This window comes from Pteropus alecto, unplaced genomic scaffold (assembly GCF_000325575.1).
Source record: "Pteropus alecto unplaced genomic scaffold, ASM32557v1 scaffold24, whole genome shotgun sequence".
NCBI classification, from domain to species: domain Eukaryota; kingdom Metazoa; phylum Chordata; class Mammalia; order Chiroptera; family Pteropodidae; genus Pteropus; species Pteropus alecto.
In genome coordinates, this window is record NW_006439192.1 from 20992620 (window position 1) to 21012822 (window position 20203).

Genomic DNA, 20203 nt, shown 5'->3' on the forward strand with positions numbered 1-20203 from the left:
GCTGTTCTTAACCGCTCCTACTTTTCTTCCCCTGAAAGGCACCTCTCTACACTTCCAACCTGCCCTACAAATTAGTCAAACCCCAAATGAAAAATTAGCAGATCTAATTTAAGTATTTCCACTGCTCAAAACACACTGACTTTTCGTGAAGGAATTTTACATTATGATACCAATTGTCTTGCCAGGAATCTCTAAAATAACTTGGGCTGATAATTCTACTGCCAAAAATACATCTCGTTATAGATACCAAGCCCGTGTGTAAGTACGATTATATCATTTTTAATTTCAAAGAGCATATAAACATAAAGCTGTACATTAGATATTTTCCTCTGTAAAGCAAGTGCTATAGAATAAATGATCTAAAAATTGTAGACTTTGCTCTCACCTTTAAATCTCAATATTTATACAAATACAGAACAGTTTTATATATACTTACCAACCTCACTGCCCCCGACTCATGGCCTGGCCTCCCACGAAGAACCACTAGGAAAGTCTGGCACTGCCATTAAGCTTAAAAACTACTATAGATCTATTTCAGGATACTGCCTTGTTGGGCAGTTTCCTTTTTTTTCTTGGTAGTAAAAATTCTCCAATCTCTTAAGTTTATAGGTGAAAAATACTAGTTTTTAAATGTCTTTAAAAAGCAACAAAAATGCTCTTCACTTGAAAGAAAAAAAAACCCAGAAAGCAGTGCTCATATAATTTAAGTCCGCAAGGAAATGTAAATTAAGATTTTGGTTCTATTTTCTGTCTGAACTTTAACTTGCAACAGTTCCTTACAGGCTTTCAAAATCCACTTTGGAAAACAAAAATGTAGAAATTCACAAAACACTTCATAGTTTCAGCTTCAGTCTTGGGTATTTTTCTATGCTGACACTGTACCTGAAAATTCTAATTCATGCTGAAGAGTATGACACCCTCACATCCCCCCAACCAAAAAAAAAGATCTACTCTAGATGAGTAATTACTAACTTCTGTTGGGTATGCTATTTTCTCTTGAATGGGTATTTTAGATGAGTGGTATAAAATCTATAAATGTGTGTGTATGTACATATACATATGTGTATTATACATACACATATAAAACACATGCTATTTAACTCATTAGAAAAAAAATCCCTTGAATAAATAAGAGTACATTATAAACATTATAGCATCGAAAATAACTTATTTCTAGGACAATAATTATATTTTTCATGTGCTATATGCCTATTAGATGTGGGAGCAGATAAATGGCATAGGTGTTGCCTTAGGAATTTATTTGTGGTATTACTGAATACAAACAAAATTTTAATGTAATAAAAGAAACATCGGTGAGATTAATAAACAAACTGAACTCCATCTATCGCTGATTAGTGCTGCAATTATCCAGTTTGCATCTTTTTCCTTTACCATTCTCAAAAGGTAGAATATTTAAAGTCAAAATAATCATTAATTTACTCTTTCATTCTTTGAACACTTAATGAACAGCTTCTACATTCCAGGCACTTTTGCTAGATGCTGAGGATAAAAAAATGCATAAGCTAAAAGCCTGCCCTTAAAGGTGGTTTGGGGGTAAATTCATGTGTTGAAGTCTTAATCCCCAGTATCTCAGAACATGACTGAACTTGAAGATAGTGTCTTAAAAGAGATAAGTAAATTAAAATGAGGTCATTAGGGTGGTCCCTAATCCAATATGACTGGTGCCATAAAATGAGACAGACATACAGAGGGAAAGTCATGTGAAGACACAGGGAGAAGACATCCATCTACAAGCCAAGGAGAGAGGTCTGAGAGGAAACCTACCATGTCAGCACTTTGACCTTTAACTTCTGGCCTCCAGAACTGCGAGAAAATAAATTTCTGTTGTTTAAGCCATCCAGTCTTTGTTATGGCACTTTGTTATGGCAGCCCTAGCAAACCAATACAAAGGCTCGCACTCCATCAGAGGAGAATGACAAATAACTATAGTACCTATGAAAAGCAGCTAAATTAGATCTATGCACAAAGTCCAAAACAATACATATTCTAGCATAAATGGCTGTCTTGGATGTTCTGGTTTGGGGACTTTATACTAGGTAAAAGAATATCATTAACGAAGCATTGCTACCATTTCCAAAAGATATTAATAGCCTCTAATACATGCTAGGAAGCTTCCCCATGTTATTTCAAATCTTATAGTAATTTTGAATGGCCCTATCTTATAGTTGAAGAAAGTCAGTTTTAAGAAGATAAGTAACTTATCCAAAGATCACCCAACTGAAAACTGAAAGAGCCAAGATTCCAAGCTAGGTCTTCTCAATTCAACATTGAACTACCCTACATGTGCCTCTCAAACAAAACCTGGAGGAGGTACTAAGAAAAGCAGATCACACAATGGATGTGTCAGTACAGTTTTCTCTGTGTGCACTGCACAATTTTGCAGGTATGCAATAACCTCTGAATGGCACGCTAGGTGGTGGCAGTAATTATGTGAAGTCTGCAAACATAATAGCTTGAAAAATTTTGGAAGGGCTTCTCTAAGTTACAGCAAAACCACAAGATGCTTCTGATAAAGTAGAGTACAAACTTAGATATCAGTATCAGTGATCATGATTTCAATTTTTCCCTGTTTTTCACTCATTGTATGCTGATTCACTTAGGTTCCTTTGGTTCCATCTTCAAGGCTTACCACACATAAAGACACCTGCAGCAGGACAAAAAGCATGCATATGCACTTCTATACTGAGCCTCAACAGAGGCCAGTGGGGAATTGTGAAGGAACTATTTACTTTAGAAAAAAATGGGAGGGGAGATCAAAAGAGAAATAAGAACATATTTACCTGTTTCTTCGTCTATTTTGAAAACACCAACACCAGAACCATCTCTAATGGAATAGCGGACCTCCCCATCTCTTCCTGTGTCCTCATCATGAGCAGATACTGTCATGACTGATGAACCGATAGGGACATCTTCTTTCACTATACCCTTTTCCACAAAGCTGGAAAACACTGGTGGGTTTAAGTTCTCATTCACATCAATCACCTCAACTTCGACATAGCAAGTGGATGACAGAGAAACCGGCTTCCCTTTGTCTTTGGCCCTCACTGTGAGATTGTATACTTGCTTCTTCTCAAAGTCCAACTGCTGTACAATCCTAACTGCTCCGCTGAGTTTGTCCACATCAAAGTTCCCTTCTCCATGGTCCAGGAGACTGTATCTCACTTGACTAGACTGCCCAAGGTCAGGATCATAGGCCTCTAACCACATGATTATGGTTCCTTCTGGAAGGTCTTCTCGAACTTTCACACGGTAATTAGGTGGAATGAACCGAGGGGGGTTGTCATTAACATCCTCTAATGAGACCTTCAAAAGTACAATGGAAAACAATTGAGGTTCTTCTGTGGCTTGATCCCGGGCTTCAATCTTCAAGTAATGCACGGGCTGCGCTTCACGATCCAAAGGGTACACTACCCTGACAACACCAGTCATGCTGTCGATTGCAAATTTATCTGTGTCTGTGAGAATAGAATAAGTCACGTGTCCATTTGACCCGAGATCTTTATCTGTGGCTTCAACCTGGATGATTTCACTATTCACCTCCTTGTCTTCACTCACTTCAACAAAATAGCTCTCCTGTAAAAACTCGGGAGGATTATCATTGGCATCAAGAACTCTGATATCCAGAAGATGCCAAGCGGCCTTCTGTGGCATCCCAAGGTCGAATGCTGTAATATTCAGGGTATATTTGTCTGTTGTTTCACGATCAAGTGGAGATAAAATTTTTAGCATTCCAGTTTCCATGTCGATAATGAAGCAACTATCCTCATTTCCTCCAGAAATAGCGTAGACCAATTTTCCATTGAAGCCAGTATCGGGGTCGGTAGCATTCATGAAAATTATGTTGGAACCCAAGGGACGGTTTTCCTTCACCTCAATACCGGTTGGGAGAGAACTTCTAAACTGTGGTGTGTGAGCATTGACAGAGTGAGAATCAAAGAAAACGTCCTCGACCTCTCCTTGACTGTGCAATCTATTTGCCTGCAGGAGTTTCTCTGCCAGCATTTTGGCAACACCAGTCTCTTCACATTGCAAGTTTACTGGCTTGCGACTGACAGCCACAGTTATGTTGATATATAATGGTGTGGCAAAATTGTCTCCATCTGTAGCTGTAATTCTCAGACTATGAAATGACACCTTTGCACCTAAACCATCCATCAGTGACTGCTTTAATGACAGTACCCCAGAGTTGGGATTTAAGCTAAACAAATCTAGTTCATTTCCAGCTTCAATCTGATAGTGGACCAACTGAAGTTCATCAGCATCAATTGCAGAAACAGTAGTTATTTGCTCTCCCACGCCTAGGTCCCTGGGAATTGTTCCTTCACAATTTATTTTCTCAAACAAGGGTGTATTATCATTTAAGTTATTGAGAGTAATTGTAGCAAGGACTTCAACTTCCCGGCGGTATGGCAAGCCCCAGTCTGACGCTCGAACCCTTAGGGTATAAACCCGAGGCATCAGTTCATAGTCCAAGTTTTCCGAAGTACTCACAGCACCAGTGAAATGATTAATCACAAACGGCACAGGATTTAAATTTGCAATACTGTAAGTCACATACCCATTCTCACCCTCATCGGGGTCTACAGCACTCACACTCATGACAGTGGTGCCAATGGGCACATTCTCATCAAAAGACGCTTTGTATGCTGTCTGGGTAAATTCAGGGGGATTGCTATTAGCGCTTATGACTTTAACCAAGACCCTGGTTGAGGCTCTTTTGTCACTTGTTGTTACTTCAAGTTCAAAATAGGATGCCTGCTGTCTTTTAATTGGTTCTGAAATGGAAATAAGACCAGTGTTGTGATTTAAACTGAATTTAGCTTTTCCAGGTGCACTTTTGAAAACATATCTCAAATGAGAATAACTAGGCATGGCTTTTACCATGACCAGAGGTGTGTTGGCAGGAGCAAATTCACTTATTTCTGCTCTGTAAACATCTTTTTCAAACCTGACTGGCCCAGCTTTGAACTGTGGAGAAGTCACATGAATTACTTTCACAGAAGAGAACCGGGGAGGAGTTCCTTTATCTTTAGCCTGAAGTGTCAGATTGTAGCCAAAAGGATAACTGTCCCAATCGATGCCACCAACTGCTTTGACTTTATATTCTTTACTCCCTGGAGAGGACCTCACTGTTCTAAACTGTTGAAGGAGGTCGCCTGCCACAATGCTTAAAGAAGCTATTTCCCCATTGGCACCCTGATCACAGTCATCTACTGTTATGACTGCATACGTTGGGTCCTTCTCCAGTTCTGACGGTGATAACGTCACTGCTGTTATCGCAGGAGCACATTCGTTGGCCTGTTCTACATGAACTGTTAGTTTGGCCATGCTGCTGATACCGCTGCTACCATACAATTTCATTCCACGGTCCACAGCAAGAATTTCCATCTCATAGAGCTGGGTCTCCGCATAATCAAGTCTACCAGTCAAAACTACTGCACCACTGGTTGGGTGAATAGCAAACATGTCTGTTCGGTCTTTAAAACTGTAGTAAAATTCTCCATTGGTTCCTATGTCTGCATCTGTGGCACTGACTCTTGCAATACTGGTCCTTATGGCTGTGTTTTCAGGTAAAGAAACACTGTATGAGGTGGGCGAGAATAATGGTCTTAAGTCATTTGTATCCAGCACTTGTACCCTGACCACTGTCCGTGCTTCAGCATTAGTATTTTTTTCAACTGCTTTGACCACCAACATGTAATGGTCTTTCACTTCTCTATTAAGAATAGCTGTATTTCCTCCTTTGGTCCTTATTCTTAGAAAGCAAAAGTCTCCAAGAATGTACTCTTCAGCTTTGAATAGATTTTCATTGTCTCCCGAGACAATTTTGTACCTTAATTCCCACGATGGATCTGTAATGTAAATGCCCATCTTTACAGGATGTCCGACATAGGTTTTAGCTGCAGAGTTTTCATGCACAGTGACATTGTACTGGAACTGTGTAAACTGTATGGGAGTCGGTTCACGTGACTGGCTCCCATCACTGTCTCCAAAATGTTGGAGGAGGAGGAGCAGAAGCAGAAGCAACACCAAAGGTCTCCCCATCGCTTGACTCTCAGGAACCTAAAATAGAAAAAATAAGAATCATTGTTTTGGGGAAATAAAACAAACAAACAAAAAAAATGCAAATTTATTTCTTACAGCTCATTTTAGACCTTACATTTTAATAAAATATTTAAAGTATTTTCTACCCAGGTGGACTATGAATAAATGCAATGGTTGTAGTTTTTTTTTCTTTTTCCAATATAAGTATCAATGCTGTTATTTCTCTAGAGTTATTAAGTTTAAGAATCTTTTTTCATATTTTAGTGACTCAAAGAATCCTAATGAGCATCAGATGAAAGACTGCCAACTGTAGTGACTAAATTGCATCCTTATATTTAAATCTTCAAGGCAAATATAAAAAAAGTTAAAAAGGTAGATAATTACACTGTTTGTGTTCATTTATATACAATAAATACTCAAAAGCTCACAATTATGCCACCACAGTATCCTGAGCATGAGAAGCTTAGAAAACGACTAATTTAAACAACACAAAACTCTCAACAGTGGTTTTATACGACATCCTGTAACGATAGCTTGTAATCTCAGTTCAAAATTTATCCTGAAATTATTTCTTTATACGAATGATTAAGTTCACTCCCTACATAATGTAAGGGTTTACTGTCTCACTTAGCATCATATAACTATTTAAGTGTATTAAAATAATTATTTCATTCAAGCGTGATGCTGAGGTCATTTCTGAACTATCACAAGCCTCCCCCCTCCCCACAAAAAAATATCCGTTTACAAAAGGAAAACCAGTAGCTTGAGGACGAACAGAACTTCTCCTCGCCAAGTCAGCAAAGCACATCTCACCAACCGCATCAATGTTTTATCACCACTGCCAGCAACCAGTGCCTACTGTCTCAGGGTAACTGAATAACCTGTCACCCGAGCACAAGACACACACACAAAGAGCCAAATCATCTAACCTAACACACATAAAGGGCCTAATCAATGCAGCAAGGTGGTAGGCACTGTGGGAGAAACAGAGGGAGAAGAGGAAGGAAAGGACACATGAGAAAGGGACATATGAAGGGAAGCGGTCCACAGGGCTGAGGTCTGGCACGAGAGCAGGACAATGATGTTCAGATCAACTGCTCCCCTAAATGCCAACAAATTCACCTCATAAATCAATGTATCTTTACAAAACATCCCAGCACTGAGAATAGAGGACAGCACTGTACCCTTGGAAAAGTGACTCTCAAACGAATATTCGCAAAATGTGAATGATACCAAAAGCGAAATAAACAGCAGACTGGAGGGCTGGTTAAACAGCCAGGTTGAAATTAGTATGGCGACATTAATTTACAGTACCTCACCTCAGCTAGCTACTGCCAACTTTGCCCCATTACTCATTTCATTAGGGAAAAAAAAAATGACCTGATATGCTGAAAGCAATTAGAAGCTTAACTAATATTGAATCATGTTCAAGTTGGGCATTCTAACTTGTTCTTTAGCTCTCTTGTTTTTTTCAGATCAGCAGAGAAAGTAAGGAAATTAGATTTTTGGCCTCTAGATGAACAATTAAGAAAATAAGAAAATAATTTAAAACAAAATAAATAATTTCCCCCAAAAACCATTTCTTAATTTGGTCAATAGTTCTAATACCCAGGGAAATTTGAATATTATCTAATGAGCCAGTAATTTTTATCAAAACAAGTGAAAACTTCAATTCAGTTCCTCCTACAGATATTGAGAAACTGCTATGAAACAAACCATGAAAGGTACATAGAATTAAAAACAATTTTAAAAGACAGAGATCCCCATCTCAAGGCATTTACAAAGTAGGAACACACACACACACACACACACACACACAAAGAAATGCTTTAAAGAACACTTAAAAAGATGATGTTAAACAACCATTATCTTTTGTTTCGGGAAACATTATTACTACCCAGTTTACAAAAAAGTATTATACCAGAATTCTACTGCAAGCAACTAAAATATTTTTTTGCTTAATTTTACATAAAAAACATTATGAATTAAAAAGAATAAACACTCTATATGTTGATATGTAAAGATGTCCAACATACTAAATGGAAAAACTAAACTGATCCCATTTACGTTTGTAAGAAAGTGTGAGGGGAGAGATAAATTGTGTGTAGAGTATATAAAGGTGTTTAAAAAAAAAAAAAAAACAGAAAAATTCTCAGAAGATAAAAATAAAATGTTAACAGTGGTAATTTGTGGAGAATAGGTAGCCGGAAGAACGTTTACATTTTCATTTTTCTATATGAATTTTTTGGCATGTTAGTTATCCTTATCATTCACTCACTCGCTTCATCAATTATCTGATTTGTTCAATGAATATTTAATGAGCGCCTACTATGTGTAAGGAACAGTTCTAGATGCTGGGGATTCAAAAGTGAACCAAGCAAACTACCAACAAATCCTCATGGTAGATACATTTCCTTGTGACAAACAAGTAAACAAAAAGACGCTGATGATTTGGTGCTAAGGAGAAACATAAATAGAGCAGAGAGAATGTGGTCAAGAACCTGAAAGGAAAGAGAGAAACCTAACTTCAAAAAGACCAGGGTTTCTCAGCCTCAGCACTATTGATATTTTGGAATTTTTTTTTGAGGGTGGGAGCAGAGGAAGAGCTGTCCCAGGCACTGTAGGATGTTTAGTATTATTCCTGGTCTCCACCCACTAGAAGCCTGTAGCAACGATCCTCCAAACCCCCTCCAGCCTTGCCCAACTAAAAATCTCTCCAGACATTGCCATATGTCCCCTGGGGCTCAAAATCACCTCCAGGAGAGAAGTCTAATTAGAAAAACAACAAAGGGACCATTGTGGCTGGAGCACATGGGTAAGGAGAGGGCAGTAATGGATTTTTTTAAAATAAAATTTTAATTTTAGAATAGTTTCAGATTTACAGAAAAGTTTGGAAGATAGTTCCTCTACTGTTAACATCTCACATTATTATGGTACATTTGTCACAACTAGTGAAGTAATATTGATACACTGTTATTAACCATTTAAGTCCAATACCCTTTTTCTGTTCCAGGATCCCAAACAAGACCACCACATTACATTGAATCATCATATCTCTGATTCCTTTGGAATGTAAGAGTTTCTCTAATTTTCCTGGTTTTTAATGACCTTGACAGTTTTGAGAAGTACTAGTCAGGTATTTTGTAAAATGTCCCTCAATTGGAATCTGCCTGATGTTTTCCTCGTGATTACACTGGGGCTATGTGTTTGGGGGGGAGGGGGGAGAGGGAGATCACAGAGGTGAAGTGCCATTTTATGGCATCATATCACCATGACTTACTGATACTGACGTTGACCTTGTTCACTTAAAGTAATGCTCAGTCAGGTTTTTCCACAGTAAAGTTACTCTTTTTCCTTCCTTTCTGTACTGTACTCTTTAGAAGGAGGTCACTAGGTACAGCCCATACTTAAGAGATGGAGAATTATGCTACATGAATTATTTAGAATTCTTCTACAAGAGAGATTTGTCTATTCTCTCCCATTTATGTATTTACATCCAATCATTCTTTTAGGTCAGTACGGACTCATTGATGAAGGGTGATTTTTAAGACTGAATTTTACTACAAATAAAACGAGAAACTACTTGGGGATGTTGAACAGGGAGTGGCATGCTCTAACTTAAAGTGGAGAGTGGCTCTGGTATCTGTGTTGAGAAGGGAATGCAGAATGACCATGGCAAAAGCTGGAGGGAGGTCAGTTAGAAAGCTGCTACTGCAACAGTAGAAGTGAGAGACCACAGTGGCTTGACCCAAAAAAGGCTATGGTGAAGGTAGGAAATTCTGGATCGATTTCAGGATTTGCTGATGAATTGGACTGAGGGTCTGAGGCAGGAAGAGAAAAGGAGAGGTATCAAAGAAGATTCCAAGGATTGTGTGCTGAGCAAGAACTAATAAGCTGTCAGATACTGAAGAGGGAAGACAGAGAGGAACAGGTTTTCAGGAGTAAGATGAGTTCAATTTTGGACAAGTTGTAACGACTGAGTGGGCAGACAGACATGTGGGAGAGGTCCGGCCTGGTGACATAAATTTGAGAGTGGTGAGAATATAGAAGATGGTATTTAAAACCACAAAACTGAGATTACCAATGGACAGAGCACCGATAGAGAAGACACCAAGGACAGAGCCCTGTTGCTCCCCTAGAATTTAGACGGCAGCAGAGAAGAGGAACCAGAGAAGAGGAACCAGTGGAGGAGCTACAGCAGCCTTTGAAGAAGGAGAAGCAAGAACAGTTGAGTGGTGTGATAAAGACATGATAAGCAAATCTTTTTGAACATCTGAAGCCTAACATTAGAACTTGTAAATAAATGACCTATAAATACTGGCTGGTGTCACACTGTTCCTACCAGCACCACTGAAAGGCCCTGGACATCCCCATCACCCCCCAGGAAAACATCCAACGTGTCAAGTGATTGAAGCTGTTCCCCTGCCATGGCATCTCACTCATTCAGTCCGACCACAGCCTCTGCCACCACTCACTTCCCTCTCACAACTGGAATCCCAAACACCTCCATCACCTTTCACAACTCACCTGCCGCAGTGCTCATGGGACACACTGCAGCTGAAATAAACTTTCTGCACCACATACATAACCAAGAACTTTAAAAACCTTAAATGTACTTGTGCAAAGTTGGCTAACAGAATGCCGTTATGATTCAAATAATTTATTAAATATAGTTCTTTTGATCAGAAAAAGGGTCTACTTTTTAGGATATTGTTAACCTTATAATAATGTAACCAAGAACTGTGAACTCAGGTTTCACTACAAAATGCCATGATCAAAAAATAAACAGAAATAAACATAAAACTATGGCTGTTATTCTGTACAAAACAAACAATAAAGCTGTAGGGGAAAAAAAAGAAACAGTACTAATACCATTTCATCTAAAAAGTATGTTATTACCTAGAGTTCATGCTTATGAAAATTAAGCTCCAAAAACCATTTTAGCCAGAGGCTACACTTTGATATTTAGAAGGTGATCACACTACTTGAACTCACAGTAATTTAGTATTTCTTCCATGCATTCTCCAAAGCGAAAATAAAGAATGTTTACTTAGTTCAGCCTTTAGGAAAAAGGGCCTCAGGTCCAAAGCTTAAATTTCTTTAGTAGAGATCTCTAAAAATCCATAAATAAAAGAGAAAAATAATTTTCCTAGTAGGACTCAGATATTAATATGTTCATATTTCTTCATCAGGGAGGACTTCATGTAAAGTGTTACAGTCAATTACTGTGACTGCATATTCTTCACAAAGCAGAACACAACCCCCATGCTGAGAACATGACTGCATAAATTCAAATATTTAGGTCTAAAGCGAAAGACTCGGAAGGGTTTCATATGCTCGGATACAGGACATTAGGTGGGCCACAGCATCACACAACGCATAAATTCTATTCAATGCTGCATATTAATTATTTAGAGGTCACAATTCCTACACACGTCATTAGTCATTCTAGCCCTCTGTGCAACTGGTAAACAGTATTAAACTTCTCATTCCATATACAATAATAAAATTACACACAAAAATATCCAAGAACTTTGCATTCTCCTTCATCGTGCTCTCTTATATACTTCCATTTTGTATGGATATCTTATAAGAGCGCCACCAGAATTTAACTTACTATTGAAATTTAGAACTTAATGTTCAGTTTGAATAGTGTCACATTTTTAGAGTATTTTTTAAAGAAATCTAAATTGAGAGGAAAATAATGTCAAAGAAAAATGTCATGAAGTTGTCAAAAAACAAAATATGAAATTAAATGACTCGTTTTTTTAAAAAAAATATTGTATATTTAATAAATGTTTAATGATCTCTAAAATCACTTAATAGGCGTCAAATACAAGTATTGTATCTTACTAAGAAAGCCTGTTACTTAGCTATAATCAATTCACAGCTTCTAGATAACATTAAAACAAAAAAAATACATAATTTTCTATTTACATTATAATAGTCATTGACAGTACTTTTAAAAGCTTTTGTTCTTACACTGAAAAATTAATGGGTATATCTTCTTTATTTTCTGGGTACACACTGAATCTTTTTAAGCCATCTTAATAAGTTTTAAGCAGCCTTAGGCTTAATATGTATCATTTATTACTTCTGGTAACTCTTCTTGTTAGTTTTGATTGGAGCTGCAGTAAGTCTGATTACTCTGGCAATAACTTATTTCAAATGTTGCCTTCAATGATCAACAATTGATTCCAATTTAACTGAAAACAGTCTTCAAACTACTGATACTGATAGTGAGGAATTACAAAATCTCTCTCCTCAACACATTATAACTCTTTTTCAGAACTTAAAAATGTCCACATTTACATGATATAGTCAATCCAAAATAATTTTTAAAAAGTTTTCTCGCCCTTAAGAAAGTTAAACAGACTTCCTAATTTTTAAATAGCCTCCATTCAAAATCTACTATGTAATTTACCTACTACATGAAACTATTAAACATCCTTGGGAGCATTATGAAGGTGACTGTTTCTAGCTGTTCTGTGCTTTTGTGACATAAGAGATGAGACAGGCGAACAAGGGCTGTGTGTACATTTCTGACTGGGCCAGGCATCCTTTTCTCTCCTCATACACAGAAACGTCCACTATTACTCAGCCTCCAACCACTTTCTCCTCATCCACATTCCAGGGCAAATTTTATCCACGGAGAAGCTCAATAAACAAACTGTTTATCTCTTGTGATTTAAGACCATCTCACCTTATGTATTTTTCTCAACAAAGAGAAATCATTCAAATGATGTTTTGGTAGGGTAACCAGTGATTAATACTGGCCACTTCTTCCACCCTCGAATTAGTAAGGCTTTATTACAGGTCAAATTATGATGCTCCTGTGTGTTTAGGTACACGTACAGGCATTTCACTAAATAACGGATAAGAAATGTGAATGTTTAATATATAATAAGAAAACAAAAGTCATCAGGTAGAAAGTCTGTCCTCTTCCTCCCCTTCAAAAGTTCCCTTCCCCTATTCTCTCTTCTTCCCACATCTCAGAGGAGATGGGACCCACCCTACTCACTAATAAAGACACTCCTGATGCCATAAAATTCTGCCTCTTCTACATCTCTTTCCTAAATTTTCTCTCCCACTTAAACATCACACTCAAAGACCCCTTCTCTACTGCCATCTTTTGCAGTCTACAAATACACATAGGTTCATCCCTACCTAAAAATAAACTTCCTTCAAACCTTTACTTCTTTCAAGCTAACACCCTGTTTTCTTTCTAATGCTGCAAAGAGTTCCAAAAAAGTAGTTTCTTAGTGCTACCCTGACTTCCTTAGAATTCCCTCACCTCTAAAAGCATGGTTTCTGCCCTCAACTGCTCTACAAAGCCTCAGATCCACTCTGACACCACAAGCTAGTATCGAATCAAATGTCTTTTTTCTCAGTATTCATTCTTCTGAACTTAGTGTCACATGTGACACTATTCATCTCTCTTCCCAATGCCCTTGTGTCCCTTATATTACCACAGACTTGCCTAAAATAAAGAGGCAATCCATAACATATAAAGAAAAAATAACACAATTTTCCTGATTCTTTTCAATACTCTTTTATATTCTATACTGACTCTTTCAACCTTGAAGTCTGGCACTGCAAGCTTCTGTCTTCCAACTCTTTGTATACATGTACATATTATCACCCTTTAAGATCTCATCCACTATGCTTTCAAAAGGATCACCACAGAATCCCACATTCCAACCCTAAACTCCCTCAAGTACCACACAACACTCCTCCTGAGATACCATCAGATCTGTTATACAGCCTTTTCACCCACTCTCCACTGCAAAATACAGGCGTAACTAGGAGATATTGTGGGTATGGTTCCAGGACACCTCAATAAAGAGAATACTGCAATAGAGCAAGTCACACAAATTTTTTGGTTTCCCAGTGCACATAAAAGTTATATTTACACGATATTGTAGTCCTTTAAGTACATAATAACATACGGCTAAATAAGCAATGTGTATACCTTAAGTAAAAAATATTTTATTGCTAAAAAATGCTAATCATCATCTGATCCTTCAGCAAATCATAATCTTTTTGCTGATGGAGGGTCTTGCCTCAATGTCTATAGTTGCTGACTGATCAGGGTGGTGGCTGCTAAAGGTCGGGTGGCTGTGGCAATTTCTTAAAATAAGACAACAATCAAATTTGCCACATTGATTCTTCCTTTCACAAACGATTTCTCTGCAGTATGCAATGCTGTTTGATAGCACTTTACTCACAGGAGAACTGCTTTCAAAATTGGCGTCAATCCTCTCAAAACCCTGCCACTGCTTTATCAAATAAGTTTACATAACATTCTAAACGCTTTGTTGTCATTTCAACAATCTTCACAGAATGTCCACCAAGAGTAGATTCCACCTCAAGAAACCACTCTTTGTGGTCATCCATAACAAGCAACTCTTTATTTGTTCAAGTTTTATCACAAGAGTGAAACAATTCAGTCACATCTTCAGGCTCCACTTCTAATTCTAGATCTCTTGCTATTTCCACCACATCTACAATTACTTCATCCACTGAATTCTTGAACCCCTCAAAGTCATCCATGAGCATTGGAATGAACTCCAAACTCCTGTTGATGTTGATATTTTGACCTCTTTCTATGAATTACAAATGCATCTACAATGATGAATTCCTTCCAAAAAATTTTCAACTTACTTTGCCCAAATCTATGGCAGCTATTGCCTTACAAAATGTATTTCTTAAATAATAAGACTTGAAAGTCAAAATACTCCTTGATCCATGGGCTGCAGAATGGATGCTGTGTTAGCAGGCATGAAAAAAACATTAATCTCATTTGTACATCTCCATCAGATCTCTTGGATGACCAGGTGCACTGTCAGTGAGCAGTAATATTTTGGAAAAAATCTTTTTGTCTGAGCTGTATGTCTCGACAATGGCTCAAAATACTCAGTAAACCATGCTGTAAATAGATGTGCTGTCATCCAGGCTTTGTTGTTTCATTTATAGTGTACAGGCAGAATAGATTTAGCATAATTCTTCAAGGGCCCAGAATTTTCAGAATGGTAAATGAGCACTGGCTTCAACTTAAAGTCACCAGCTGCATTAGCCCCTAACAAGAGAGTCAGCCTGTCTTTTGAAGCCAAGCACTTACTTCTCCTCTCTAGCTGTGAAAGTCTAGATGGCAGCTTCTTCCAATATAAGGCTCATTTGTCTACATTAAAAATTAGTTGTTTACTGTAGCCACCTTCAATAATTAGCTTGATCTTCTGGATAACTTGCCACAGTTTCTATATCAGCACTTTCATGTTATGGAGACAGCGTCTCAAACTACATGAACCAACCTTTCTCTGCTAACTTTAAACTTTTCTTCTTCAGCCTTCATAGAACTGAAGAGACTAAGGGCCTTGTTCTGGATTAAGCTTTGGCTTAAAGGAATGTTGGGGCTGATCTGATCGTCTATTCAGACCACCAAAACTTTCTCCCTATCAGCAATAAGGCTTTCACATCATTCATGTGTTTACTGGAGTAGCACTTTTAATTTCCTTCAAGAACTTTTCCTTCGCATTCACAACTTAGTTAACTGGCGCAAGAGGCCTAGCTTTTGGCTTCTGTTGGCTTTTGACATGCCTTCCTCACTAAGCTAAAGTGAGAGACATGCGACCCTTTCTTCCACTCAAACACTTAAGAGGCCATTGTAGGGTTATTAATTGGCCTAATTTCAATATTGTTGTGTCTCAGGGAATAAGGAGGCCAGAGGAAAGGGAGAGATGGGGGAATGGCTGGTCGGTGGAGCAGTCAGAACATACACAATATTTATTAAGTTCACTGTCTTATTTGGGCATAGTAACAGCACCCCAAACAATTACAACAGAAACATCAGAGACCACTGACCACAAACCACCATAACAAATATAATAATGAAAAAGTGTGAAATACTATGAGAATTACCAAAATGTGACAGAGAGAAGTGAGCAAATGTCACTGATAGACTTGCTCAATGCAGTGTTGCCGCAACCCTTCAATCTGTAAAAAATGCGGCATCTACGAAACGCAATAAAATGAGATATGCCTGTAACAGGGATTCCACCGTATTTTCCCATTCCAGTGAAGTTTACCTCCCACATTTGCAATCTAAGAAGTTAAATTTAAAAAAGGGGGGCGGGGAGGCTGGGAGACATAAAACTTGTGATCTAGCCTCGAACTTTTCACTGATTAACTGTGTGAGTTCAAGAAAGTTGCTTAATCTTTGGATTCCATTTCTTTATTTGAAAAACCAGAGACTAGACTAAAATCTTTAGAGCTTCCTACCCTCCACAGATAACACATTCATATTCTCATTCTCTCCCTTTCTGCCTTCCCCCCACCTCTCTCTCTACATATCTCTCTCTCTCCCCCTCCTTCCCCTAAATTCTCTCTCCTTCCCTACCCCACTCTCTCAAAATTCAGAATTTCTATGATCTTTTAGTCTTAACTACCAAACCTTCATATCTACCAAGTTAGGCAGAGTTGACCTTTTTTTTCTTTCTCAATTTCTCAAAACTGTTTCCTTTCCATTTCTCCTGCTGCCACCTAGTTCATATTTGTCTTTGTTCGGGCATAGCATCTCCATAACTTTTCGGTATTCCTGTTTTCTGGTCCCCATACTATTTAGCCTATACACTGCAATCAAATTAACCTCATTAAAACTTCTTTGTAATATCATTCCCCAGTTTGCAAATATTCGGTGTTTCTCCTCAGGTTGCTGATTAAGTATGTTCTTCTTAGCCTTGTATTAAAGACCTTCGATATTCCGACTTCTACCTACTTTCCTAATTTAATCTCCCAATCTTACTTCCTATTTTAAACCAAAAAAAAGTATACTTTCCACAGGCTTGAAACAACCCAACTGTCCTGAGCTGATGAAACCTAGTGGTTCAGACTCTAACTTATAACATCTCCACTCCTTCCCTTTTAAAAGATAATGCAAATATTACTATTTTATTTTCTCTTGTCCTTCATTCCTCACATACAATTTAGTTATTTTCACCTTTTTCTTCGACATATATTTCCTTCTCTTCTTAACCCTTGTCTCATTAAAATTATCCTCTCTGTCTTTGTAAACCAATGTAAGCCCTAGTCATGGTTTATCTATGTTCTCTCCACACAAAGGAAAAAGACAATTCATAATCAAATGAAAACAGGATTAAAGAAGTATTGATGATAAACCAACCAACCCTTTTCCTAAAGATAACATGGCATGCTTAGGTCTCAGGTCTCTTTTCTCACCATTTATCACACCACAATCAAGTCACAACTAATGCTTAATCCTTAAAATTGACAAGTAATTAAGGTCTCTACAACCGGCTTTACACATGTCATTTCCTCTCCTTGAATTAGTCCCTCCTGATTCACTCTTCCCTCAGCTCTCACCCCATCCTAATATCTACCTACCCCAGCTCACTAAGGTGACATGATGAACTACCCTGACCCTGATGGATCTCTCATCGCACTGGATATAGCTGAATGTTTATCTGTTCTTCTCCTCTACTGCACTGTGAGCTCCTTGAGGGCAGGAAAGATGATTTGTTCATAGTCAGCTGTGTCTGGCCCAGTCAATGTTTGGCGCAGAGGAGATCCACAGGCGCTGGGTTCATAAATGAACAGATGGATGAGGATTAAGAATGGTAGGCAGGACTGAAGGAGGGGAAGGAAGAAAAGAAGGGATAATGTGGGATAATAATACATTCATCACTCCAAAATTAACAGAAAATCCAGGTGCAACCACCAGGCCAGTAACAACACTGCAGATGGCTGCCCTGGAGATGGTTCTAATTTCCAGCAGCTCAGAAAGAGGTCACCACCCATCTCAAAATGCTTCCAAATTGGCTAGAGGCAATGCCAGATCAGTGTCTGTACTGTAGGGCTTATTATGAAACTCTTTACTTGAATATTCCATGAAGGATGAAGATTAAATAATGACTGATTTTCCTAAGTGGTTTGTAGATGACATTTAATTAAAGATTTATCTCCACATATATAATAAAGTTTGGAATTAAGCGAAAATGTTGGCAATACACTTAAATCCGGGACTTAAAAGGTAATTTTTAAAATACTTTAAAATGTGAAATATACTGATTCTTTATCTGATTAAATATATTTTCAAAATAAAAAGTTCCTCTTAGATATGAGAAAATGGCAACTTTCTGATCTTAGTTAAATGAGTTCCCAGCATCACTCATTTCAAACACTCCTTTCCAGTGCCTAACGATAAACTAACACTTGCAAATTCAACAATTAAGTAAGACAAAAAGATATAATTTGGCTTCATCATCTATATAAGTTGGTCAAAAGAGAGCTAACCTACTGCAATTTCCCACTCATAAAGATTAAACACGCACCTAAGCTTTATGGCTTCCAGCTACTGTATCAGGTCCTCAAGGCCACAAATTAGGCCACCGAGACAACATTTAATGCACAATAATGCACTAATTTGATTCAGTTTCTGACTTTATGAGAAATCAGCCAAACCTGGGTGAGGGAAAAAAGTGGCAGTGGACTTGATAAGGGAGATAAAACATACTCGGTAAGATCCCTTTCACCTAGAATATTCAAAGACACAACTGCTCAAAGGTGGCTCAAGAGCTAAGTCTAAACACATACACTAAAAAGATGGGGGATCAAAGGAATGAAAAGTGTTAGTTTGCACCGAATTTTTAGATTCCTCTTTTGGCACCTGCCCATAACATGGATTTAAATGATCTAACATAAGAACCCACAGGGGGTACTTCTAATGATTAATTAAAAGATACAAATGAAAATACAGTTGGCCTGAATGATTTTATTTAGTTCTTTAACAATCTCACTTCCTTTCAGAGTGACAAAAAATTTGGCTCATTTAAGATGTTCAGTTTTTCAAGAAACGGGTACACAAATGCACACTTTATTCAAATCAAACTTCAAACTTGTCAAATGTCACATCTGGCATAACAGTTATATCAACTGTTTTTAAAATTATGTTACCTTTTAAGTATTTTCACATTCATTTTAAAGCTTAAATATATAACAAGAAAAAGTGAATAATAATTATAATTGTGGAACCAGAGCGGTCCTTCTAAAACACAAAGACAAAGCCAAATATCGGAATTAATCTATCTAATTCAAGAAACAAATTTTCATGAGTAACTGTAATAACTGGATCAGCTGAAAAACCACAACTCTATAAGTAAGATAGAAAAACACGTTTTAACACGTGCATATATCTTAAACCTACTGAAACCTGTCTCTGAATATATGAAGACTTAAGAATCTGATTTTATAAAAATATATAAATAACGAGATAATTTGCTTTTTAAAACTTCTCCAATTATAAGTCATTGTAAATATCCAGTTTTTTTAAAAAAAAAAATCTACCAAGCACCAGAGTTGCTTAACAAAAGCCACTTAATGAAATCATAGCTCAGTCGCATGAAAAAAAAAAAAAAAACTTTGTATAGAAAATATTTATGAGTTTACTTTCCTAATGCATACAATTGCGTCCTTGTTTTCAAAGCCGTGCAATTCACATCACTGGGAACAAAAAATCTTAGAGACGACAGAAAGTTAGCTTCCTAGAAGAAAGCACTTTGGGTAAGAGCACTGAAGAACTAGAATCTCTTTAAAAACATCTCACGAGTTTCTCTTTCAGGAAATATAGAAACAAACTGATAAACAGCACATCGTGCAACTATGTAGCCCTGCAATTTATCAATCGCACCCATTCTATCTGCATTCAACCAGTTAGTAATTAAACCTCAGAGCAGCACTCCTTCGGGGCGCAAAACATCTGGGAGAACTCTGCGACTCCATTTCAAAGATGCCATCTCTTGACTACTGGCCTCTTTTCACCTCACCTCCGCTGTGGATACTATTTCATAAATGGTAAGAATGAACCTAGCAGCGAGATCAATTAAAAATCAGTTAAGTCCTTAGCAGGCTCGAGTGTTACCAGAGAGAGGGGCGTGAAGCGCGTTGGGGATGTTTCCCAGGTCCAGCGCGCAGCGGAAGTCCTCGCCCCGGGGCCGCCCGGTAGCTCCGCGCGGCGGCGCCGCTTTGATTTCCAGCAATGGCTCCAAGACCAGAGCCGTGCGGCGGGGGCTGCCGCCGCCGCCGCCGCCTGCAGCCAGCTCGCAGCAGCACCCAGCTCGCTGAT

At 38.0% G+C, this 20203-nt stretch overlaps 1 protein-coding gene across 6 annotated transcripts in view; it reads right to left on the reverse strand.

Annotated features, from left to right (window-relative positions):
- The window catches only part of FAT1 (FAT atypical cadherin 1), a 126092-nt gene that overhangs the window by 102562 nt on the left and 3327 nt on the right, over positions 1-20203 (reverse strand). For 5 of the 6 annotated variants that reach the window (XM_015592830.2, XM_015592829.2, XM_015592833.2 and 2 more), the window contains exon 2: positions 2802-6084. In XM_015592830.2, the coding sequence (XP_015448316.1) occupies positions 2802-6066 (3265 nt within the window). In that variant the 5' untranslated portion in view covers positions 6067-6084. Of the gene's footprint in view, positions 1-2801; positions 6085-19999; positions 20186-20203 lie in introns of those variants that run through there. The other variant, XM_015592832.2, reaches the window with a different exon arrangement.